General features: G+C 41.8%; 1 protein-coding gene and 1 non-coding gene across 2 annotated transcripts; both read left to right on the top strand.

Annotated features, from left to right (window-relative positions):
- Positions 1 to 3,990: 3,990 nt before the first annotated feature.
- LOC131217563 (wall-associated receptor kinase 1-like) lies at positions 3,991 to 5,628 on the top strand. Its single transcript, XM_058212500.1, has 2 exons — positions 3,991 to 4,813; positions 5,264 to 5,628. The coding sequence occupies exons 1-2, from the start codon at positions 3,991 to 3,993 to the stop codon at positions 5,626 to 5,628; spliced, it is 1,188 nt and encodes a 395-aa protein (XP_058068483.1).
- A 16,421-nt stretch (positions 5,629 to 22,049) lies between these two features.
- LOC131217868 (small nucleolar RNA R71) lies at positions 22,050 to 22,156 on the top strand. The gene has a single exon (XR_009157455.1). It is a non-coding gene; the product is annotated as a small nucleolar RNA R71 (small nucleolar RNA).
- Positions 22,157 to 26,424: the final 4,268 nt, after the last annotated feature.

Raw genomic sequence — 26,424 nt, 5'->3', positions numbered from 1 at the left:
AGACGTGACTGGGAGCTTGTCTGGGTGAGGTTATGGAGATTGATGCCATGACAGAGTACTACACTGAGCTTAGAAATGCTCGAATCAAAATTTGGAGAAGTTAGTTGCAGCCAATTCCTGAGGTGGTCACAATGGTCGTCGGTGACATCAGAGTTCTGGCCGTGGTTACAAAGGAGTAATTGATCACGAATCGAGAGGAGAAAATTAGAAAGAATGAGCTCAAAAATTTTATAGCTAGAGAGGGAAGTTACGGAGAATGGCTTTCATGCTCATGCGGACCACAGACGAAGGAAAGAGACAAGCGTTGTCACTTGCCCAAGGAAAGATTCGAGAGGAGGAGACGTCGAACCAAAATCGACGTTTTCTCCTGTGATAGATGGACGAAGATCTATCCTGCATGCAAAAGATGTGACTGCCGATAGTGGTGGATGCCCCTCTCCTATGCTAAACGCAACAAGGGCTTTATAAGAGGACACTTGTTCTGGTCAAAGCAGAGCTGGGACCCGAGTTCCTACCACAATGGAGAAACTAATGTAGCAGAGGTTATGGCTGGTGAAACTTTTAATGGGTAGGGACATGTGTCGAAGACATTACAGACGTCTCTTGGCTCTCGTTGCAAGAAAGGATGTTGTCCATGGCAGCCCAGTGACTTGACTCGAAAGCTCAAGCTCGAAAACAACTTGAACTCGACCTGAGCTAGCCCAAGCCGCTGAGTGAAAATAGCCGAGTTGGCCAGTCAGGCTCAAGGATAGAGCCAAGCTGACTTCGAGCTGGGGTTGCCTGCTGGCCGAACCGAGCCGAGATATGACAAACTCGACTTGGTTCAACTTGTGTTCTGCTCTAACTTTGCTAATTGGAAAAGGCTCCCATTAGGGGTAGTTTGTTAGAAAGAGCTCCCAGTTTCGCAGGTGCCTATGTTGACTTGAAAAGGCTCCCATTGGGGGTAGTTTGTTAGAAAGAGCTCCCAGTTTCGCAGGTGCCTGTGTTGACTTGAAAAGGCTCCCATTGGGGGAGTTTTCTAGATTGACTGAACAGTAGGAGGGAAGCTGAAGATGGGAGTAGGTGGATGGAATTGACTGACTGGGGGATTGGGCGGTTGTGATGTCACATTTGGGGTTTAAGGATCGACTTCGCCCAAAGAAACCCAGCCATAAGGTCTTCCAACCTCTTAAGACTTTTGGCCATCTTCCTCATTGGGGAGGCTGTGGGGATAATCTCGACTGCGACTTCTAATTGTTCCCAAGGCCAGAAGGGCCACGAGCATGTCCTATTGGGTATCCATTATCGCACGTGACTGGGTATGGATCAGACTGCAGGGATTGATCACTAGACTTTTCCTTGTGCGCCAAACACACTGATTACTTTCGGGGGCAACAGTGGAGCTGACAGTTTTTGGGCCTTGCTCTTTTGCTCTCATTTTTTATTTACTCATTTTAAGATTTATTTATTTATTTTGTATTTTAATATTATATATTTTTTAAAACTAAGCTTGCCAGTGAATGCATGTAACTAGGTTCCCAACTTTCAAAGATTCCCTAAGCGATATGCCTCTTGGTTCAAATAGACCAATCTTTGATACATGCTAGTGTGGGCTTTCCGAGAGGCCTTCTCAATATCAAGATTGAAGAGAAATTCCTTACGAGCCCGATGTGTATCCTATGTAATGTCCGCACTTGTGTTGTGAGATGCAAGTGATGCAATGGCTCCCAGCTTAAAAAGAAAACTTACAAAAGAAAAAAATGTAAAGGAAAATAAGATTGTGTAAATGTAAATTTTACAAATTAGAGTACACGAAGGTAAATAGTTGGAAGGTAAAGTACGAGAAAATAAATAACTATAATGTTAAGTGTGACAAAGTAGATAACTGGAATGTAAAGGACTGGAAATGTAAATGACTAGAACCTCCAAAATCATCAAAATTCCTAAGATCCCATGTTTTAAGTGGAGGTCTTAGCTAGTAGCTATCAACACCCGCTAGTGATGAAGTTGCCAGATCTGTGAACGCTTTCTCGCAAGCAAGGTTGCCCCCACTCCCGTGGGGAATGCTTCCTGTGTGGGTGCTTGGTTAAAGGGTGTAATATTGACTCAATGAGATGATATGTTTGATTTGGAGTTTCTACTAGCCAAATAAGCTTAGAATCTACAACCTGCTAAACATTGTAGAATCACTTTCAGTTGGAGAATTGAAGACTTCCCAGCTAGAATGACTCATTTGGATGGTACGCGTCTAGGAATTTTAAGTAACGACATTAGTGATGGAGAAAGAAGGGGTTAGGCACCCTTCTTCGCCACACATACATTCTCTAATTTGTGGGATTTTAAGATATTTTGGAAATTTTGAAGTTTCATATTGTCTAATTAGCTAATCAGTTGCTGACAAGATCTGAAGCCAATCATAGAACTATTGTTCCGCTCAAGTCCCCATCTAGAAGATCACAATGTCTTGACCTTGATGATGATTTGAGATGTTCAAAAAAGAAGAATAAGAAGAAGAACTAATGCGATTCCACCTTAACTATGATTGTGAAGACAACTGCTTGCATCAACCATGGCTGGAGGGATTATTAAAGTGAAACAAAAAAAAGATAAAGTGACCGTTGGTTTCTGATACATTTGAATCCAAGAACTCAGCAAAATGTAGAGCGTATATCCAAGCATTGCTTGAAAATAATAATTTAAAAAAAAAAAAAAAAACAACAGGGGAAAAAGTTTGGGTGGGTATCAATACCATCGAAACCTTCTTGGGGCATCAAAGTTTTGGATAAGGCTAATGTTTGGATTTTCCCTTCATCCTCGTGGGACTCACCTTATGAACAGGTTGGATGGGAATAAACATCACGGTGGGAACCAGAAAGGTTTCAACGGTGGACATCCCAATACCACTATTCCAGTGGTCTTGACCACTTGAGTTTTGGAAAGGCCTGATTTTGTTCTCATGTCCTAGCACGAGGTAACCTAATGAGGGACAGAGTCGATGTCACACACGCAGACACATCATGGTGGGCCCAATAGAGCTTTTTGATTCACAGGCTCCCAATAACAGTCGCAGGAAATTGTCCCCAAATCGTCTGTCCGGTGCGTACTACTGTGGACGGTCTGTCATAACGAAAATCAACGGGTAATCCAGATCAACATGCAACCTAGCTATCTGATCCGTGGCCTTCAAATGAGAATGAAAATGGAAAGCAACTGCCCAGATTCATTCAAAGCCGTACTTATCCGAAGATGGGGATCCCTAACTGTGGTTTTTAGTCGACAGAAAACCCAACTGATGAACGGTTCAGATTCGCATACGCTATATCCATTTGTAACCCAGGGTAACAACAAAACGAGAGAAATGTAAAGAACACACCAATATGGCATTCGAAGCACAAAAAACAAAGCTTGCCACTAATTACTAGGTGACATGTGGACTTTGGATTATGAATATCATCGCACCAACGTCTAGTAACTAACGATTCAGGTTCCAGGCTTGGGGCCCATTTCATCAGGAACGAATTAAATGATCCTCAACTGAAATATGTACATTATCCTTCGGTTTTCAGTTGTATAAAGAGGGCCTCTTTCTCGGTGATCTGAACCCTAGGTATCATGGGACATCATGGATGAACAATGCCCACAGAGAAAAAAATAAAATAAAATGAAAAAGCCAACTCAGAGATCCTAGCCATCCAATATTTCTCCTTTATTCAGTTGAATACAGATATTGCAGCATTTAACTCAACCGTACAAACTCAGGCCACCAAGTAATTGATTTGCTTGGATATTATGGTGTGGATTTTTGGCTCATCATCCATCCTATATAGGGACCACTAGATCAACCGCCATGATCTCCAAAGCATGGTCCTTGGTTGTATAAACTAAACACTCAAGGACATCACATCGACTAGGATGCTATGATTTTCCTCTTGATCAACTTGGAAAGGTTTGAAGATGAAGCAAAATACCTTCTACAAAAGCAAGGAAAATTCAACCCAAACCATGTCATCAATGGTAGCACTCTTCTGCTTCTTCATCTTCTTGCCATTGACCCATCTCTCATCCACTAATGCAAGAGCCATCGACTCCATATCGATCGCCGACTGCCCCAAGAAATGTGGCAACATCAATATCAGCTACCCATTCGGAATGGGATACTCCCATTGTTTCGTCAAAGGCTTTGAAGTTAATTGCAGCCAAGACATTCCCTACGTATCAGATTCGAACCTTCAACTCCTTGAGATCCTGCAAGCAGAAGTGCGCATCAATTCGACAGAGTTCATTGCCAAGTCTTGTCCATCATCACAAGATGAGAAAAGTACACAGATTCAATTGTCTGAAGCAAGTCCTTTCACCATCTCGGCTGCTTCAAACGATTTAATAGTCATAGGTTGTACAACAATAGGAAAGGGAATGACCCTAGGTGACTATGAGTACTGGTGCACCTCGAAATGTCCTACCCATAATAGTGTTGTTAGTGGTTCTTGCAAGGGTCAAGGCTGTTGTGAAATATTGCTTCCATACATGAGAAAGATGCTACAGATTTCTGTCTATCAGACTAACTCAGGTATCAGTGCATGCAGCTATGGGTTCTTTGTTGAAGATGGGAGCTATATTTTCACAGAGTCAGATCTCCTTGATTTTGATAAAAAAGCAAACATTAGTATGAGGCTTGAATGGTCAATGGAAGGTCGTTGTTTCTCTCCCAGGGGGGCACCGGCCCACACATGCGGTGGTAACAGCTCATGTGCTGAGACAAGTAATAGGTATCAGTGCAATTGCTCAGATGGGTACAGAGGGAACCCTTACCTCAATGGTTCTCAAGGATGCCAAGGTGAGTTGTGCAATCCTTGTTTAGTGACAACATAACATTTTTTTTTCTTGCTTTCAAATAATAGAAAAAGAAGAAGAAAAGAAATCAAAACAGTAATGATTACCCAGTGGTGATTTCCCAAGATTTCTTGAGACATGGATTCCATTTTGTGGGCCTTGCTAGGATAGAAGTGGAAATCTGATAAAGCTCTCACATTAGTCACCCTGTATCTTGTGTGTGAGAATATAACCATGGTGTTTGGTCATGATTGCTTCCTGAAACCAATATTGGTTTATGAACACGGTAAAGTGTCCCATCATGGGACTAGTCATCCACTTTCTTTCCTTTTCCTTTTCCACTTTCCAAAGAGTTTTGAAATTCGAGAGGGTGGTTTGTGTGTCCTGCACTGGGTAGCTAATGGGAGGTCACCCAAATTTGTGACTATTAGCTCATAACTCAATTGGATGGTAGGTAGCAAGCATCAGGCTGAGGAGCTTGAACCAGCCCTTAGAGAAGATATAAGCTTATGGATTTTCTTGTATTACTTATTATTATCTCCAAGACAGTCTTTTGATTTTACCGTGTTTGCTATGGCTGAAAATACAGATATTGATGAATGTGACGAGCCTTTCAGTGGTAGTCCTTGCATGGAAGGAGCAAAATGCAGGAACACTGTCCCTGGTTTTGTATGTGAATGTCCAGCTGGGACTGTGGGAGAGGGAAGAAAAAGTGGAATCGGCTGCCGTAGAGAACATGAAAGCACCCAAGTGCTAAATCCAATCCCCACAGTCCTCATAGGTCAGACTATCGTCACCATTCATTCTGCTTTTTCTTGACATTATTCGTATGTAGTGACTTTTTGCCTTTACATAATTGCTGAATTCCCCATGTTTTGGGCAATGTAATGCTGAGTAGGACTCATAACAAAAGGTTTCTGCCCTCTCCATCAGACTCTGGTAAGATTCACTCATAACAAAATTCTGCTATGGGTGTTTCACGATGGATTGTTTCCCTTTGTTTCAAAATGATACCTAAAAACTAAATTGATTTGGATAATGAAGTAATACTTGTATCACCTAGGACGAGTAAGGAATTATGATGAGGTTATTCTAAGGATCTAAAATCTCAGCAAAATATAAAGTGTATTATGGTGAATCTATAGAATTAAGTCATGACAAACTAAAGAAAAGAGGATGATTCCTGTCTTTGCGCGTGCGCGTCTGTGCAAATGCACATACGTAATACATATCACCTCATCTAAGTGTTATCCCAACTAATTGGGATTGGCTACATGAATCCTTTTCCACCAATCCAGTCTATCAAGGGCCCTAACTTCAGTTATACGTACGTATATGTATATGCATATATGTTGTGCGCACGCGCTGGTGTTGCGGGGAGAGAGAGAGAGAGAGAGAGGTGCAATCCAGTTGTGTAGGTCTCACTGTGATGTGTTCATGACATCCTCTTTGACCATCATGCACAACGTCCATGTCCATGTTTGGCCATGGGTCCAAAAGTTATGCTAATCCATAACCCAAGTGGTCGTGCATGATGGTCATTGTGTATGTAATAACACACACCACTCCAACCATCATGCACACTATCCATCATTTGACCATCATCATCACCATGATCTACACCTTATGGCCCTTATCCCAATTAATTGGGGTTGGCTACATGAATCATGTTTTGCTATTCCACTCTATCAAGAGCAAGACCTTCAATTACATTATGGGTCATCAATTCCTTTTTTACTACCTCCATTCACATCTTTTTTTGCATTCCCCTTGCCCTTTTAGAGCCTCAACTTGTACCAACTCACTCTTAATCGGTGTAGTTCTCAGTCTCGGTTGCACATTACCAAGCCATCTATGTCTACTTTCCCTCATCTTATTACCTATTGACCATGAGCCCAAAAATCAGGCCATCCATTAACTCAAGTGGGCCATGTCAACATGAACAGTTTAAAGTGGATGGCCACGGACCCTTGATTCTCATAGAGGACCAACAATGTTGTGTATGCTATACAATCCATTAATATAAAACATCTACCTCAAATGATGGCTACCCAAAAAATCAGGCAATTCTGAGACTTAGGTGGTGCCGAAATTGCATGTGGTGGTGGGTTACGCGCGGAAGCTTGGCGGAGCTATAGAATAGTGGCTATGTCTTTTTTTTTGGGGGGGGGGGGGGGTGGTTATTAGGACCAAATAATTTTTTTGCCAATTAAACATATAATTGCTTAAACTAACATGCTAAGCAACTAGTCTATAAATGATAGTGTACGTGTGTATGTGGGATATGCTAACTATTAACTCTTAACATTCATATAATCACGCATACATATAATTCATTAATCAATCACATAAGCATAATTAAACAAATGCTCAAAAGACAATCCCAAACACAAGCATGTATAGTGGTTCGGTATCCTTACTTCATTCCCGATGGACGAACTCAACCCATGACTGTACTGGATTTCACTATCAAAGGTTTTAAATCAGGTCCACCTCTAACATTTACAGCCCTACACAAGGACCTAACGTACACTCCCGCCGGAGGCTTCCGTAAGAGACTTGAGTTGGTTTTCCATTGGCTAATCAACAACCTTAGGCCTACTCCAAGGACCTAACGTACACTCCTGCCGGAGGCTTCCACAAGAGACTTGAGTTGGTTTTCCATTGGCTAACCAATAACCTCGGGCTTACTCCAAGGACCTATGTTTACTCCCGTGGAGGCTCCCACGGAGACTAACACGTAGACACCTGTGTCCAGTAAATTCGGACCTACACGAGAGCCTAGGTCCCACACAAGAACTTATTGAGTTTTGGTCACAAACTCCTGAATGACACTTGTCGAATTAAGTCACTTTGATGCACTGTCTTGGGTTTCTTAATCAATGCTCTCCTGTGCTTCAGTCAACTCCCCTTTTGTTTTCCCCATCATTGATGCTGATGTGCTGCCAATGCTTCAGCTCTAAGATCAAACACCTTGCATGCGATGCTCTATTGCGGTGACTAAGATGATGGGAAGTTTGTGTGAATCTCCTACAGCTAATGGAATGTTGAATTTCAAAGGGATTCACTTAGATGGGTCTTCTAGAGGATTTAGACAAAGGATACACCAATAGATATTGGGTCTAATCTCTAGAAAATTGTGGAGTTCAAGCACATCTTCAAGGTGGAGGTTAGAATCCTCATTACAGTGTTAATTTCAAGAATATAACTTAAAACTCATTGGTTTAGAGGCTAAGGATGAGGGATATGAACATAGAATCACCTAGGCTTCTATTGCACCAAAAACTCATCCAAAATGCCCAAGGTCCGAATGCCCCATATATAGGAACCAAGTTATAATGGTAAAAAAGCGGATCGAAAACGGGCAGTTCGATCGATCGAACTCCCCTTCAATGGGATCGAAGGTTGGTTCAATGGCATCGATAGATTCCAGAAAATTGTCAATTTATTGCTGGACATTTATGGGCACCTTCGATTGATCAAGCCCAATCAATCGAGACCGATCGAAGATTGCTCGATGGGATTGAACATTACATGAAAATTATTGTTTTGGGCATATTTTGCACAGCTGTTTCACACCTCTACTTGCCTTACTTATCATTTTCTAATTAAGCTTCTAAGGATAAGGGATGATCAACAAGGTATACCTATAGAGTTAGGATCATCTAAAGGTTCAAGGGTTGTTTTGGGTTAAGGGCTAAGGTCACCAAGACACCTCATATACCTGTTCTTTGCACCTTGATGCTCATGTACACTTGTGTCTTCAGTCTTTAGCTTTAAATGGCTCAACCAGCAACATGGCACATAGACTCACGTGATTGACAAACAAGGTGCACAAATCAGTGCACTAACACGGCCCAATAAGATTGAAGGGTGTGCGTCCAGTTTCAAATATTCCTACCCTTGGCTCACTCGAGTCATGGATTGGCTTGATTTTTTGGCCCATGGCCAAATGAGGGAAGGCATGGATGATGATCATAGTGGATGTGATCAACAAATCTAGTGGGGCCCACAACCGTTTGCACCACATTGTGGTGAAAACATTTGCACTTGATAATTACATACACATAAATAGTAGAGTTTTGAGTGAGCAAACTAGCATGGCCCACAGTGGTGCTCCACCATGATGTGTGGTGAAATCCATTCCAACCATCAGCTTGCATCACCCCATGTTAGGCCTATTGCCCAAAAATCATATGGATTAGTGATTCGGGTGGGCTACAACAAGGGAAATAGTTGGGAAGGAGACACCCACCCTTGGTTTGGTGCAAGGCCCACTATGTTGTTTATGTGAAATCCACTATGACCATTAGGTGCATCACCCATGTTAGGGCCATGGCTTAAAAAGCAGGCCAATACTTGATTTGGGTGGGCCATAAAAAGCAAAACAGCTGGAAGGGGAACACCACCCTTGATTTTGTATAAGAGCCCCATCGTACCGTATATGTGGCATCCACTCCTACCATTAGATGAGTCACCCCATGTTAGGCTCATGGCCCAAAATCCAATCATTTTGCAATTTAGGTGAACGCCGATGGAATCAAGGTTGGGCATTCCCTCCCAACTGTTTCCTTTGGTGTGGCTAACCTAAATCATGGATTGTCCTAATTTTTGGGCCTGAGCCTAATATGGCATAACCCACTTAATGGTCAGGGTCGATATCACATACACATGGTGGGGTGCACCTAGTTAGCCACAATTAATGCGCATGTAAGTTCTCAATGGCACGGTCGACGGGCATTTAAGTCCCCAATATATGTGCACATGGATTTGTATGGATAAAAGATAATAGAAATAACCTCTCATAAAGGCATTATAACAAGGATTATGTGTGAATGGGCATGATTAGCTTGTGATCCTTCCTACCATGTTAGATAGGGTTGCTAGTGTCATAATACATAGAGGGGAGTATAAATATCATAATTCACACACGTAGTTTCATTTGATAAGGATTTATGAGCTGTTAGCAAAGTGAAGTTATTGTTGGGATGTTTTTCAAATTGTGAATGTATAAAGGTTTATTTGATTATTGAACCCATGAGAGTCATTTTCAAAATTAAAGGTAAAAAAAAAAAAAAAAACCAACCTAAAACAAGTTTTTTTTTTTTTTTCTAAAAGGTGCTTAGCAAGTGGACCAAGTAGAAGAATGTCACCGTACCTTCAGTATGGTGGCCCACATGCACATGTGTACTGCCATATAGGGTCGTTTGGTTTTTTTTTTTTTTTTTTTGAAAAACTTGGGCTTTAAGCTTCAAGGCCTAATTATAAAGGAAACTTCATATTAGCGCAAGCTAACATGTGTAAAGAAAGAGAATTTATGCGGGACTTGGTTTCTATGATGGATAGGGGATCCAAGTTTATAAATAAGAGAGACCCTTGGACCTCTCCATACAAGCTAAAAAATGTGAGGCTACCCATCTTCGGCCACACACTTGAGGGAGAATTGGGGAGAAGGTGAGCCAAAGGCATTTACTGTGTAGGGATGCGAGGAGCAACGATTGAAGCCATTCATCTTTAAGACCAACCACATAGAGGAATGTTGTGCACCATTGGATGGATCAGCATGGCTCAAGTTATGCAGTCAATCCCACTTCTGCTTCGTGGTTTTCTAGTTGATATCATTATGTATGCATGCATTTCACAATTCTAGCTATGGAATCATGACCATCAATTAGATTCCAAAAAAATAACATCCACTTGTGGTTGGACACAACAAAGAAATGGTCTAAATTACTGAACAGTAGGTCCCACTGATAAGAACCAGAACCCGAGTAAAATAGACAAAGCTTTAGGTCGCTGATGAAATAATTCATCCCCTCAAGAACGAGACACCGTTTATTCCATCCATTCTGTCATATGCTAACGACACTCCTTGACGGGATTTATGTAGAGAGAAGGATCGTAGCATCATATATCAAATCTGTACATATGTAAAATACTTAGGATCTCTATCTTTAGAGATATACACTGGTATTTCTGTGTATATAATCCCCATCATGGTCCTTGAATTAAAAACACAATCATGGTCGCCATGATATGGTATTAGAGTAGTAGGTCAATCGGACGACTTTCCCTTGTCCTTTGGCAAAAGTAGCACTATTCTCAACAATGCCCCAGTTCTAAAACTGATGGCACTTGTTGCTGCAATAACCAGATTTTCGAGTCTGGTTCCAAGCTATGTCTTCATGTTCCCTGATGACATCATCATTGACAACCATCTTAGATGCAAATGACTCAACCCACCAACTGAGATTTATTCAAAATTTTCAGACGATATCACCACTGCTTTGTACACGCACCATAACTAAAACTCGTTCATACTCACCGTTGCAGTGAACCCATAACCCTTGTCATCCAACACCTTAACTCTCTCACACACCGCACAATGCCACCACATCTAGCACCAAACTTGCAACATACAACCTTTTTCATTTCTAGCAAATGTTTGTTGCCTCTACCGCCACTATCGTTACACTCTATTGAACCCAATCTATCAAATCCATCGCAACCCCAACCCCATTCAGTTGTTGAACTCAAATTACTCAACCCAACATGCTATTGAACCCGAACCCTTCACGCTCGCAATCTCCATGCTGCCCTACTACACCAATCGCTCCAACTTTTTACCAATGACCCTATCCACTGGCTTGCTACTAAGATCCAACACAATCGGTTACCTCATTACCACTTAACCATCTTGCTCTTCAATCTCTTACCACCATCTCCGACACCAAAAACCTCCATGTCCAAGAGCCGTCACCCGCCACCATCTCTGAGAGCCATCACCACAACTAATCTCTAGCATTATCACCACCACCATCTCCATTTCATTCCCAACTAATGATCCAGCGCAACCTAGAACCCGCCGCCACTCAAATCTGGCAAAAACAACCATAGTTGACACCATCCACCACCATCCAACTACTGTGGTCAGATCCAACCCAAATCCATCCTATTCTGACAGCACCATTGTTAAATTCGGCCAAATTTGAACCCCTCCGTGACCCAGAACCTGCCGCTTCTGAAATTTGGCAAAAACAACCATAGGTGATGCCATCCACCTCCGTCGAACTACCATTGCCAGATCCAACCCAAACCCATCCCATTCCAACGACACCATTGTTAAATTCGCTCAAAGCTAAACCCTCCAGTGACCCCGATCCGAAGACATCTGTATTACTTATGACATCATCATCTAGCAACATTGTTGCTCCTCTTCCTTCAGTTTCTTGCTGCTCAAACCCACCTTGATGATGGGCCATCATCAGCAGCGTCCAAGTGCCAATAAAGAGGCAGAATGCTCTCTTGGAAATTTTCTTGTGCCTTAGTGTACCACATGACGACTATTGGTGCTCTCTTTTCATTGCATTGTGCTTTAGTGAACACAAGGGCACCTTTGTTTGAGCGTGATCAATTCTAGTAAATCTATTACCACCTTACCCATTTGTCACCATGCACAATGGGGCTTTGTATTAACATTTTATTGGCTGTCAAACTTGACAAAAAGAATTATAACATGGTGTTAATATTTGTTGCCCAATGGTCCAAGGGGCTCAAAAGGATGAATCCAAATAAATTGCTTTGAATGCATCAATTTTGGGCACCTCTTGTTTTGGGAAAAAGAACTGTGTACCATCAAAAGAACAAGGCCCATTATCAACACATCATCATTGAGTGAAACGCCCTAAAAAGGTAGTTGCTCCATAGACTTTCATCAAACTGACTATTAAGGCATAGCAGGCTATCTATAAAGCACTTGTAGGATTAATGCCAGGTGATACTTCGTCATCTCTACCCAAGCTTTGACATAGCTACTAGATCATAGACATCATCTACTTAGACAACATCTGACAATCGGTATAGAACTCTATATCTACAACTATCTCTTGTATATTCCCTGTTATTGGCATATCTGGTAAGGATTCCCACTTTCCCATATTCCTAATCCTTTGTGGTTTATCAACTCTAATGCAACAAATCACATGACTAATATGCATACAGACCAATCCCATGGAACACCTTATCTAGGAAATAAACATATTCTCACCGTAAAAGGGGAGAAATTGGAACACCAGGATAATCTCTCTCTCGTTGCCTCCTATCAACCCTAAGGAGTACTAAATTGGTTACGTATCAGCTATAACGGCCGATACGTAACGTAATGGTAATGGTCCGTACCATTTTGAGATATGGGGTCAAATTAGTGGCCCCTGTTTTTGGGGTTCGAATCGGCTGTTATACGGCCGTAATGGCCGTTACAGGCCATAACAGCCATTACTGCCTCATAATAGTCAGGGGGCGAAACGGTCAGAAACGACTAGTTTTCTAGCCTTTAAAACTTATGATTTTTTTAATTTATTTTTTCATTTTTTTGGCATTTTTGTCTTCTAATTCGTTCCTAAAGTATTCTACTACAAATTTTGACCACTCTTAGCTTGAATTTGAGGATCAAAACAAGTTATTGCATGGATTAGCGTGAATTGAAACTCGGTGGGCTATTTTTCGAAAAAAATCAAAAATAGGTATTCATACTTTTTTTAATCTATGTTGTTATGATTGAATATGGTGTGTTATTCAAATTAGAACATATCAGTGTGCATTTTATACACTATGCAACTGATTTTCTTCTTTTTTTTTTGTATTTTTTTTTATTTTTAGATTATTTTCAGCCTATTTTTAAAAATTATAAATAATCTTTTTTTTTTTCAATCTTTTTCTATTTTAATAGTTGAATATGATGTGTTAATCACAGTAGAATATGTCAATGTACATTTCACAGATTATGCAACTGATTTTCTATTTTTATTTATTTATTTTTGGAGTATTTTCGACCGATTTTTAAAAAATTAGGAAAAATGTGAACGAAAACTGAGTAAAACAGGCCATGGCATCTGCCGGAGCGTTACTCGCCCTGAATATGTGAACGAAACGCACTTGCCCTGGTAGCTTTAATCTACTAATCCTATGGATCTAGTAGGCCCATTTCCAACTTGGATGCACTAAACCGTTCAGAACGTCGATGGCCAGTTGCGAGTTTGATTCCACTATCACCTTAGAGAGACTTGAAAAGAGACAATGGGAGAGGCCATCGTGGATAGCTCGAAGCTCCGCCATGGCACTAGAGCCAACCCCATATCCCACTGCAAATGCGAAGATAAACTGGCCTCTATCACCTCTGCAGACCCCACCGCCACCAGAGCTCCCTGGGTAACCTCTGGACGAACCATCTACGTTAATCTTCACCCAATCCGGGTTCGGTTTCAACCATTTAATCAGAGATAGATGCTTGGAAGTCGAGCTAACTAAAACAAAATTCGAGGTCGAAGAGAACAGCGAAGGCTACGACTCAGCCCTGGGTGAGACAGCCGAGGAAGGAGCCGATTTGAGGTTGCTGATATGAGCTAACCACCAACACACACGATTGGACAAGGAGAGCGCAGAGGTAGACTTGCCGTCAAAAACAGCCGCATTTCTGGCCTTCCACAATTCCCAAATGATCAGACATGGAACGAGCTTCTGAACCGAGGAGTGCCGCATCTTGTGAGATGGGGTGCTCCACTGGGAAAGACGGGATTCCATGGATAGAGCTGGCATAACAGATATACCGAACCTGTATCCGAACTGGGTCCAAACGTCTTGTGCCAACTTGCTGCCAATGAAAAGATGGTGAAGGGATTCCGCCGAGTGGGACTGGTTCGCATCAGCCCCACAACAAACACACCTGGAGGCCAAGTGAATCCCTTTGGACTGAACAGCAGTGTCCACCGGAATAGCCCCTGCAAAACCTTCCACACAGAGAGATTCTCAGAGTTAAAGAGGTATGCCAGATCCACCTCGCCCAAACTTTCCGCGGCCTGGGCGATCTAACTAAGTTCCAGGCTGATTTTACAGAGAATATGCCGGATGAGGTTAAGCGCCAGAGAGGGGAGTCTGGACCCTCAGATGTGCAAAAATCAGCCTTGAAGATGAAGTCAATCACATCCTGAGGGAGCAAATTGAAGACCGCCAAAGGGGGCCGAGGACTGTTGGCATCCAAAAAATGGGAAACCCTCATGGGCAGCAATGCCTCAAGTATTGGGGATGAAATTAGGTGCTGAATAGGGCCCAACCCGGTCCAGTTGTCACACCATAGACTGCACTGGCCCGTTCCAAGTTTCCACTGCACCTGCATCTCGACAATTGGGAATAAGTTCCTGATTCTCTTCCATAAAGGGGACGCGATGATGGACGTGCGGGAGGGACCTGACAGGTCAGGGCCATGTTTTGTTGCCACAAAACCGCTCCAAAGACTGCCCTTTTCCCTATATTTGATCGCCCAAGCCATCTTCAGACGGAAGGCCTTCATAACATCCGACAGTTTTCTGATACCCAGACCCCCTTCATTAGTAGGAAGTGCAATCGAATCCCAGTTACGCCAGTGCAACTTCTTTCCATCCGACCAAAAAAAAAACCATACGGTTATCCAGGGACTTCAGAACCTAGGAGGGCAGGTGGGCTGCAGCTAAAGAGTGGACTGGGATGCTCCCTAGCACTTGTTTTACCAGAACAGCTCTCCCAACCTGAGAGAGACACCTAGACTGCCAGCCCCTGATGCGGGAGTCAATTCTGTCAATAAGAGGGAGAAATGCGCTGGCTTTCAGCCTACCTGTAGCCATAGGAACCCCACGATATGATGGGGCCGACAACTTCGCAATTCCAAGCAATCTCTCGATGGTTCTAGCTCTAAGAGAAGGAAGCTTGTCAGCGCAGAAGAAGGCGCTCTTGTGGAGGTTAATTCTCTGCCCCGAGGTTGCTTGGTAGGAGTCCACGAACTCCTTTCTGGTTTTCAGCGATGGTGATCCCTCGTTGAGGAAGAGAAGTGTATCATATGCATACAATAGGTGGGTGACAAATGGGCGCCCTCTCTCGAGCTTGAAAGGGAGACAACGGCCCTAGGCTACCAAGGATCTGAGACCTCTACTTAAAACTTTTGTTGAGATAATAAAAAGATTGGGGGAGAGTGGATCTCCTTGCCGAAGCCCTCTTGTCAATTTGAAAAAACCAGATGGAATGTCGTTAACTAGTATAGAAAACCACCAATTCACCCAACATTTCTCCACCAGGTTCACCCAAGAAGGGGCGAACCCGAATCAAAACAAAACCTTTTTTAGGAAATCCCAATCGACCCTATCATAGGCCTTCTCCATATCCAGCTTAAGGACAATATTACCTCCACCAACCTTCCTGTTAAGCTCTCGAAACAATTCCTGGACTGTGCTATGTTTTCTGCGATAGAACAATCCTAGATGAAAGCCCCTTGCTTGTGCGAGATCAGCAAAGGAAGGACGTGACTCAGTCTAGAAGCAATAATCTTGGAAATGATCTTGTAGAAGCAGTTACAGAGGCTAATGGGTGATGTTTTATTTAAACCAACACGATTTAAATGATATTTAAACTCGCAAGTATACGAATCAGATGCAGATACGGTACGTATTACGAGATCGTTCCCACGAGGACTGGTCGTCACAATTCAAATCTACGATTCTCCTTAACTAATCCAACAAATAATGGAATGAATTACTAAGCACAATTTTATGAAAAAAAAAAAACAATTAATTAAGAACAGGGAAGAAAATTCAATCAGAGAGAGAGCACTAGGACTTTCGAATCCACCCCTAATTATCCTAACCCTTATTTTGTCTGTTGATTCACCTTGATCTAGATTGATACCACTTGTATAGAGAAAGCACAATCTGTGTCCTTAATCGGGCATACAGACTGTCTAATTCCTTTAAGCAATGCCATGAATGACATATCCCATGTCCTTGGTCGGGTACATGGAATGTACATTCATTAAAGCACCCTGTTTCTTCCTCTATAGGAAACTTGTTCTTGATCAGACACAAGTACCTATAATAAGCATCCAAACAACATCCATATATATACTTTAATCAAGTTCATAGATGGAGAAGTATAGAATTTAAACCCATAAAGCCCACTTAAAGAAAGAAACAAATTAATTGAAATTCAAAGTAAATCAACCAATACAAGAGCTAATCAAATTAGGGCTTCATCTCAGCCCGAGAGATTAGTGACCCATAAAATCCATAAAAAATATTAAATAAAATTCATAAAAGAAACGTCAAACCAAACAATCTCTCTCTCTCTTCTTTCTTCTCTTTCTTCTCTTTCTTCTCTCCCTTGCTCCAGATCTGGAATCCCCTGGTTCTAAATGCCTTTCCCACGTCCAAAACTCTCCTTCTATAGCTGCTGGATGGCTGGGGTCGGTGGCAGAGTCGTAGAAGGACTCGAAGTGCAATTTTTCGCAGCCGTGATCGGTGGGCCCCACAGAGGCATTTTCTGGAAAATCTACCCCGTCCATTGGATTCAGGACGAAATTTCGTTCAAAGATGGATAGTTTGGAACGTCCATTAGCGCGGCCCACAGAAGAAATCTCAAAAAAACTCAGTTTTGAACGTCCCGGGGCAGTCTACTTTTGGCCTCTGTACCGCACACGTGTGTACGCATGGGCGAGGAATGTCAACATGGTTTTGAAGCTTTCGAAGCCTTCTACACGATGGACGGATCAGATCTTCCATCTGATCGAAGATGGTGGGCCACAACCGCCCGGAAGTCAGTTCTTCACGGACGTGCGTAAGCCTTCGCACGTCCGGCGCTGTGATGCTCGGTGGGCCCCACATAAGCTTTTTCGGGGAAATCCACCCCGTCCATTGGATAAGAGGACGAGATTTCGTTCAAATATGGATGGTTTTGAATTTGCGTGGACGCAGCCCAGAGAAGAAATCAGAACAAAATCAGTTTTGAACGTCACAAGGCGGCCTGTTTGTGACCTCTGTATCACGCACGTGTGCACGCATGAGCACAAACTGCAAACATGGTTTTGTAGCTGATGAACCCTTCTACATGATGAACGGCTCGGATCGGCCGTACGTGTTACCGGTGGGGCCCACAGCGGTCCGTAAAAAGCGGTCTTTCCGCCCGTTGCGGCGCTGGAAACGGAAAGTTCCGTTTTTTTAAAGGAATCGGGTCAGCGCTGCTGACCGACGCCGGCTTGCTCGGTGCTCAGCCGGTGGAAACATGCAGTGTGCACGCTCCTCATACACAGGGCCCACCGTGATGTTTACGAGAAATCTACACCATCCATCCTCTTTATCATGGTAATTTAGCCGTCAATACCAAGGTTGAGGCAGTTCCAAATATCAGGTGGGCCCCAAATTGGAGATTAATAGGCTGATCTATCCGTTGGACCACTTCCCGAGCTCTTCAATGGCTGAAATTTAATATGTACGGTTAATTTACGGCCCTCATCCCATGTATGAAGTTTCGAACTGATCGGATAGCGGGAACCATGTGATCTTGCATTCTGGACCCTTTTCGGGCCCCTTTGGCTTGCTTTCCTCAGATCTCAGGCGTGTAAAATCTTCATTATTGATTCTCTGGAGTCCATCCCGTGCTCTGGAGACTTTGGATCATGAAATCCATGCCTTTAACATCAATTTTCAATTAACGCTCCTGACTTCATCCTGTAACAAAAATACAATTAAAATACTCCATTAAGCATTATCATATACGTAAAATCTGGTAATTACTGGGGTCTGATATGCAATATTTGACCCTGATCACAACCCCCAACCAGCATTTTGCTAGTCCCGAGCAAAGTATGCGAAAAATAATTTTAGAAATAAAAGATGATTCCTGTAACTCAAGTAACTTGTGAACAGACAACTGAGATGTGAAAATTCTAAGATTCATGAATGGTAATTAGAATTTTCTCCTGAAATAAATATAACAGTAAACTTCATAATCGAGTTCAACATATTAATCCATTAATTAGAACATTTCTGAACATCGAGCTCCATGAATGTAAAGTGTAATCTCGACTTACAAACATTAAGAGATCCAATTGTCAATCTCATGATATCATTGGTAATTCGTGACAACCAAGCTTGAAACCAACACTTATCTCACAGATTAATTTTTAATTTTACCAGCCTTTGATTTTCTTTATGAGCAGTAACGCAAATGAGGGGAATCAAATTCTTACCTATAGGGAGCAAACCTATGGCGAAAACTCGTCGCCTCATTTTTTATAAGTCAACTATGGAGAATCAAATCTATACCTATAAGGAGCAAACCTATGGTGAAGATTATGTGACTTAGCCTTTTAATTCTTCTTTTTACCAAGTTAATCATTCAGTTATCGAACCAAAACTTAATGTGCAAGCGAGATGTGATATGTGAAATCATGACTCAATCAATGTTTACAACGTCTAATCATGGATTAACAAATCAAAATGGACTGTGAAATCAAGCAGATGGCTGAATCCAAGAGTCATTAGTTACCAACATCATGTATCTTATAATGGTAAAATCACAACTATCCTTCAAAATCACTTTGAATTCAATAGAAATTCCAGAAAAAATTTTAAAATTTTCACAAATTTTGCTCAAGACCAAGAAAATACAGATTAGGTAACCTAATCTCCCACCCCCAACCTAAAATCTACATTGTCCTCAATGTAAAAGAAATAATCATGCGATGCACATGGAACAACGAATAATAAAAGAGGAATGAGGGAAAGATAGTACCTGGACGGAGAATCAAGAGGCTTCCCAAAATTATCAATGTAAGAGCAAGTTAGGGCAAGAGAGAAATTAACAGAAGCAAAAATAACAAAAAGAAAAAGAAAAGATCCTACCTATACCACTTTCGCAGGTGCTCTCGATTGCATTTAGCGCATGCAACAAGCCTTTAAACCCCTAGGTTACCCTTAGTGGACGAGTTGTAGTCTCGTGAGGGTTTGCAGTAATGTTACCCACAAACATTGAAGTAACTAACTAAGAAAAATGAAAATGAATGAAATAAAAAACAATACAATAAAGCACAAGGCTGGGTTGCCTCCCATGAGCGCTAAGTTTAACGTCTTCAGCCAGACAAGAACGGACCATAAATGAAATAATCTTTATAACCAGGGTCCGCCAAAGAAATTACCTTAACACTTTCATTAACCGATCCCAGACAAGTGATGTGAGTTCCCATGAACCGTGCTATCTGAAATAAGGCAACTGACACTGTCGTCAAATAATTTAAGGACTTCTGCTCGAACGACTTCTTCTATGTTAGGATCACGCTTCCTTTGCATGTTATGCGATATTACCACAGCATGATCCATCCATACAGTGGGGCATACTCCCTGGATTTTTTCTACCTTCTGTTCAATTGCTGCCTTATATGCTCTAAGAACATTAAGCAGCCTGCTCGCCTTTGTCTTCTCAGAGTTATAAACTGTGCTGTCAGGAAGAGTCTCAGAGGGATGAAGAGGTTCCACTTTCACTCTCCATTTTTCAGTCTCCAATATAGGAGTAGAGTCGAGCAATGCATTGACTTCATGGATGGGACTATCAATGTCAAAATCCATGCCCGATTGTGCTAAGCAGGTCTCAAGAGGATCTTCAAAAGATGTACGGAAGGAGTCCTGCACAAGGCTCTCGATCATGTCCACTTCAAATATGTCATCCAAATCTGAGGGTTGTTGTCCTGCATTAAAAACATTGAGTTTAATATTCATGTTACCAAAGGACAATTTCATAACTCCATTCCTGCAATTGATAATAGCATTAGATGTGGCCAAAAATGGACGACCCAAAATGACTAGGATCTGACTATGAAGATTCTGGACAGGCTGAGTATCTATAACTATGAAATCCACTGGAAAATAAAATTTATCAACCTGGATTAACACATCTTCAATAACACCCCGGGGCACCTTGACAGATCTATCGGCTAGTTGTAATGTTACCTTAGTCGGTTTCAACTCACCAAGTCCTAGCTGCTCATAAACCGAATATGGTAACAAATTGACACTCGCCCCTAAATCAAGTAATGCCTTCCCGATCTTATGATCTCTTATGCCGCAAGAAATGGTGGGAGCTCCTGGATCCCTAAATTTAGGAGGGGTGTTATGTTGAATCATGGAGCTGAGCTGCTCTGCAAGGAAGACTTTCTTATGAACATTCTGCTTACGCTTTTGAGTGCATAAATCTTTAAGAAACTTAGCGTAAGCAGGGACTTGCTTGATAGCGTCAAGCAACGGGATGTTGACTTGCACTTTTTGAAACGCATCCAAGATTTCATCAAAGTTATTTCTTTTCTTTATTGGTGTCAGACGTTGAGGAAAGGGTGCTTTGGGCACATAAGGTGGCACATTAGTGACTCTTGGAGAGTCAGAGAGCTTTTGGACTTTGGATGCATTGGTATGGCTCTCTGCTTCATCTTGATCTTCTGTTTTAGAATTTGATTCATCCCCAGGCATCTCTATTCTGTTATCAATCTGCTGGACTTAAGGGTAGTGATCGATTTGGCCTGTTCATGATATTGCCCTTGGTTGGAATTAGAGCCAATCTCATACTGCCCCTTTGGATTAGCCTCAGGTTGGCTAGGGAACTTGCCCTTCTCTCTCTCACTCAATGTGGCAGCTAGTTGACCCATTTGTACTTCCAGCTTGGCAATGGATTGTGCATTTGCATGTAAGCTTTGCTGGTTGGCCAGTAAGGTTTGTTGGGTGTCTTTTTGGAATTGGAGAGAACTCTGCATGAAAAGATGGAGTGTATCCTCAAGAGATGGTTTCCTTGATTGTGTAGGCAGTTGTTGATATTGTGGAAACTGTTGAGGTTGTTGACTGCCAACTTGGGAGTAAGGTTGCATAGGAGGATTTCCAGATGGTCCTCCTTGTTGTGGTCCTTTTGCCCAAGAGAAATTTGGATGTCTAGCCCACCCTGGATTATAGGTGTTTGAGTAAGGATCATTCCCAGATTTTTGAAAAGTGTTCATAGCATGAACTTGTTCAGAGAGAAGTTCTGGGAATGCTGCACCAGATGGACAAGACTGCATAGGATGGGCAGGACTAGAACATGTGGCATATGCCTCGACTTGAGCTGTTTGTGGTGGTCCATTATTTAATACCAGAGCATCAACTTTCTTTGTCAGGTTATCAAGCTTGGCGCTCAGCTCTGGCATGACTCCTATCTCATATATACCACCTCTCTTTTGTGGTTGGGGACTTCTGTCACCTCTATTTGAATAATCCCATTGCTGGGAATTTTCGCACAAGGTTTCAAAGAAGTTCCATGCTTCGACATCACTTTTAGTCATGAATGACCCTCCACTGGTGGCATCAACCATGCGACGGTTCTGTGGTGTCAGACCGTCATAGAAGTATTGAACTTGTTGCCACTTCTCAAAACCATAGTGAGGACATTTAAGAAGCAAGTCCTTCCATCTTTCCCAACATTCATGAAAGTGCTCGGCCTCTTTTTGTGTGAAGTTAGTAATTTCTCTACGGAGGGCATTGGTTTTGTGAACGGGGAAGAACTTATTTAAGAACTTCTTAGACAGTTGGTCCCATGTAGTGATAGATCCAACTTCTAGAGAATTCAACCATGCTTTCGCCTTATCCTTCAAAGAAAAAGGAAACAGGCGTAGGCGGATCGAATCGTCTGAGAAGTTTTGGAACTTAAAGGTGGAGCAAATGTTTAAGAATTCTTTCACATGATGATATGGGTCCTCCTTGTCCAATCCATAAAAGGATGGCAACAATTGTATGACTCCAGGTTTAAGTTCAAAGTGTGCTGCCGTAGTGGTTGGCAACACTATGCATGAAGGCGCATTAAATTGGACAGGAGCTGAATAATCTTTGAGAGCTTTAACTTCAATCTCATTCGCCATTTCAACAGGATTATTTCTCAATCTTTCACGAATTGTTCTTTCAATCTCAGGATCAAACGGTGCTAGTTCTATATTCAGAGATCTACGTCCTAGCATAAACTATGTTATTGCAATGTAAGAAAGAAACTAAACTAAGAAGCAACCTAAGAGAAATAAAACTAGACCTAGAAACTAAGAGATTCTAAAACAAGTTAAAACTATGTAAATAAGAATGGGAAGAAAGAACCCGGAAAAGGAGATGATTGATGTATGAAGAATAGGGAGCTCCTCCTTTTGAAGACAATGTTATTTAGCAGCTTCCTTCCTCAATTCCTGTAAACAAAACAAAAATAAATTAAATTTACTAAAATAATGCTAAAAAAAAAATCCTAAGCAAGGGAAAAATTCTAAAAAATAGGAAATTAGAAAATAAGAGAGAAACTTACTAAAAAAAAATAAAACCTAAAGACTCTTCTAACAATAATAAAACTTAAACTAGAAAATAGAAAGTTACTTGAAAGAAGAATCAGAATCTAGAATTAGAAAATAGGAAAAAATAAAATAGCTTAGAAATAGAAACTTTCTAAAAAATAAAATAAAATAAAATAAAATAAAATAAAAAAATAAAACCTTAATTCTAAAAATAGAAATTGAAAAAAAAAATAGAAAATTTGGAAAGAGATTACCAAATTAGTAGTTTATGTCAGGTCCCTACAAAACAGGCAATAGGTTAGTTTCTAAAAAAAATTTAACTGAAAGTTAGTAAAAAACCTAAGACTATGAATTATGATAAGAGAGAATCTTAAATCCAATTGGACCGAAACAGTCCCCGGCAACGGCGCCAAAAACTTGATGTTTTATTTAAACCAACACGATTTAAATGATATTTAAACTCGCAAGTATACGAATCAGATGCAGATACGGTACGTATTACGAGATCGTTCCCACGAGGACTGGTCGTCACAATTCAAATCTACGATTCTCCTTAACTAATCCAACAAATAATGGAATGAATTACTAAGCACAATTTTATGAAAAAAAAAAAACAATTAATTAAGAACAGGGAAGAAAATTCAATCAGAGAGAGAGCACTAGGACTTTCGAATCCACCCCTAATTATCCTAACCCTTATTTTGTCTGTTGATTCACCTTGATCTAGATTGATACCACTTGTATAGAGAAAGCACAATCTGTGTCCTTAATCGGGCATACAGACTGTCTAATTCCTTTAAGCAATGCCATGAATGACATATCCCATGTCCTTGGTCGGGTACATGGAATGTACATTCATTAAAGCACCCTGTTTCTTCCTCTATAGGAAACTTGTTCTTGATCAGACACAAGCACCTATAATAAGTATCCAAACAACATCCATATATATACTTTAATCAAGTTCATAGATGGAGAAGTATAGAATTTAAACCCATAAAGCCCACTTAAAGAAAGAAACAAATTAATTGAAATTCAAAGTAAATCAACCAATACAAGAGCTAATCAAATTAGGGCTGAGATCTCAGCCCTAGCTGAGAGATTAGTGACCCATAAAATCCATAAAAAATATTAAATAAAATTCATAAAAGAAATGTCAAACCAAACAATCTCTCTCTCTCTTCTTTCTTCTCTTTCTTCTCTTTCTTCTCTCCCTTGCTTCAGATCTGATCCCCTGGTTCTAAATGCCTTTCCCACGTCCAAAACTCTCCTTCTATAGCTGCTGGATGGATCGGTGGGCGAGTCGTAGAAGGACTCGAAGTGCAATTTTTGCAGCCGTGATCGGTGGGCCCCACGAGGCATTTTCTGGAAAATCTACCCCGTCCATTGGATTCGGGACGAAATTTCGATCAAGAATAGGTGGTTTTGAAGGTCCATTAGCGCGGCCCACGGAAGAAATCTCAAAAAACTCGGTTTTGAACGTCCCGGCAATCTACTTTTGGCCTCTGTACGCACACGTGTGTACGCATGGGCGAGGAATGTCAACATGGTTTTGAAGCTTTAAGCCTTCTACACGATGGACGGATCAGATCTTCCATCTGATCGAAGATGGTGGGCCACAACCGCCCGGAAGTCAGTTCTTCGCGGACGTGCGTAAGCCTTCGCACGTCCGGCGCTGTGATGCTCGGTGGGCCCCACATAAGCTTTTTCGGGGAAATCCACCCCGTCCATTGGATAGAGGACGAGATTTCGTTCAAATATGGATGGTTTTGAATTTGCGTGGACGCAGCCCAGAGAAGAAATCAGAACAAAATCAGTTTTGAACGTCACAAGACGGCCTGTTTGTGGCCTCTGTATCACGCACGTGTGCACGCATGAGCACAAACTGCAAACATGGTTTTGTAGCTGATGAACCCTTCTACATGATGAACGGCTCGGATCGGCCGTACGTGTTACCGGTGGGGCCCACAGCGGTCCGTAAAAACGGACTTCCTTCCGTTACGCGCGGCGCTGAAACGGAAAGTTCCGTTTTTGAAAAGGACGTCGGGTCAGCGCTACCGACGCCGGCTTGCTCGGTGCTCAGCCGGTGGAAACGTGCAGTGTGCACGCTCCTCATACACAGGGCCCACCGTGATGTTTACGAGAAATCTACACCATCCATCCTCTTTATCATGGTAATTTAGCCGTCAATACCAAGGTTGAGGCAGTTCCAAATATCAGGTGGGCCCCAAATTGGAGATTAATAGGCTGATCTATCCGTTGGACCACTTCCCGAGCTCTTCAATGGCTGAAATTTAATATGTACGGTTAATTTACGGCCCTCATCCCATGTATGAAGTTTCGAACTGATCGGATAGCGGGAACCATGTGATCTTGCATTCTGGACCCTTTTCGGGCCCCTTTGGCTTGCTTTCCTCAGATCTCAGGCGTGTAAAATCTTCATTATTGATTCTCTGGAGTCGATCCCGTGCTCTGGAGACTTTGGATCATGAAATCCATGCCTTTAACATCAATTTTCAATTAACGCTCCTGACTTCATCCTGTAACAAAAATACAATTAAAATACTCCATTAAGCATTATCATATACGTAAAATTTGGTAATTACTGGGGTCTGATATGCAATATTTGACCCTGATTAATGGGGCGGAAATCGGACAGTTTCTTAGGTGAACCCGACTTGGGAATGAGGCTGATTAGTGTGGTTGTGACTTTCCTAGAGAGATTTCCTCCTTGGAAGAAAAAGAAATAATCACGGCCTTGTGCAGATCATGGCAAACCACATCCCAACATGAGGAGAAAAACACTCTAGAAAAACCGTTCGGACCCGGAGCTCCGTCAGCGGGAATGGACTGACACCTTCCTTCCATCAATACGACGATCATTGAGGATCTCCATGGCTGCCCTCGCATCCTGTTCGTATCTAAAGCGAACAAATGTGTAGCCTCTAGGCTTGTTAATCCTCGGGAAGGTTGGGATGAAAACATCAAGAAGCCTTCCATACTTACCGAAAATGTCTGTTAGATCCTCTCTGGAGCAATCAAACGGAAGATTGCCGACAAAAACAGAAAAACCCAAATTGTAGACAGAGGGCGAAAATGTATTTTTGTTGTTGAGATTTCCCTGTCGAGATGTCCGGCTGCTTCGAAGGAACAGAGGAGTTGGGAAAAGGGCTGGAGCCACGAGATGGAGCCTTATCCTTGATCCTCCATCTGGAGGGGAATCTGCCTCTCATCTCCGTCTCATCCCCATAAGAACTAGAACCTTAGTATTACACCAGTTTGACTTTATCTCTGTGTGTGTGTGTGTGTGTGTGTGTGTGTGTGTATTTGGACAGGTTTTCGAGCTTCATAATTTAATACTTAATTTTTCTTTATTGATTAGGTATAAAAGTTAGAACTTTATTTCATTAATGTATTTACATCTATAACTTATAAGTTTCGAGATTTAATTAATTCATTCTCCTATAAAAACCGTATTTAGA

The sequence above is a fragment of the Magnolia sinica genome, chromosome 10 (genome assembly GCF_029962835.1).
Source record: "Magnolia sinica isolate HGM2019 chromosome 10, MsV1, whole genome shotgun sequence".
In the NCBI taxonomy this organism is placed as follows: domain Eukaryota; kingdom Viridiplantae; phylum Streptophyta; class Magnoliopsida; order Magnoliales; family Magnoliaceae; genus Magnolia; species Magnolia sinica.
This window is presented reverse-complemented; position numbering and strand designations above follow the sequence as displayed.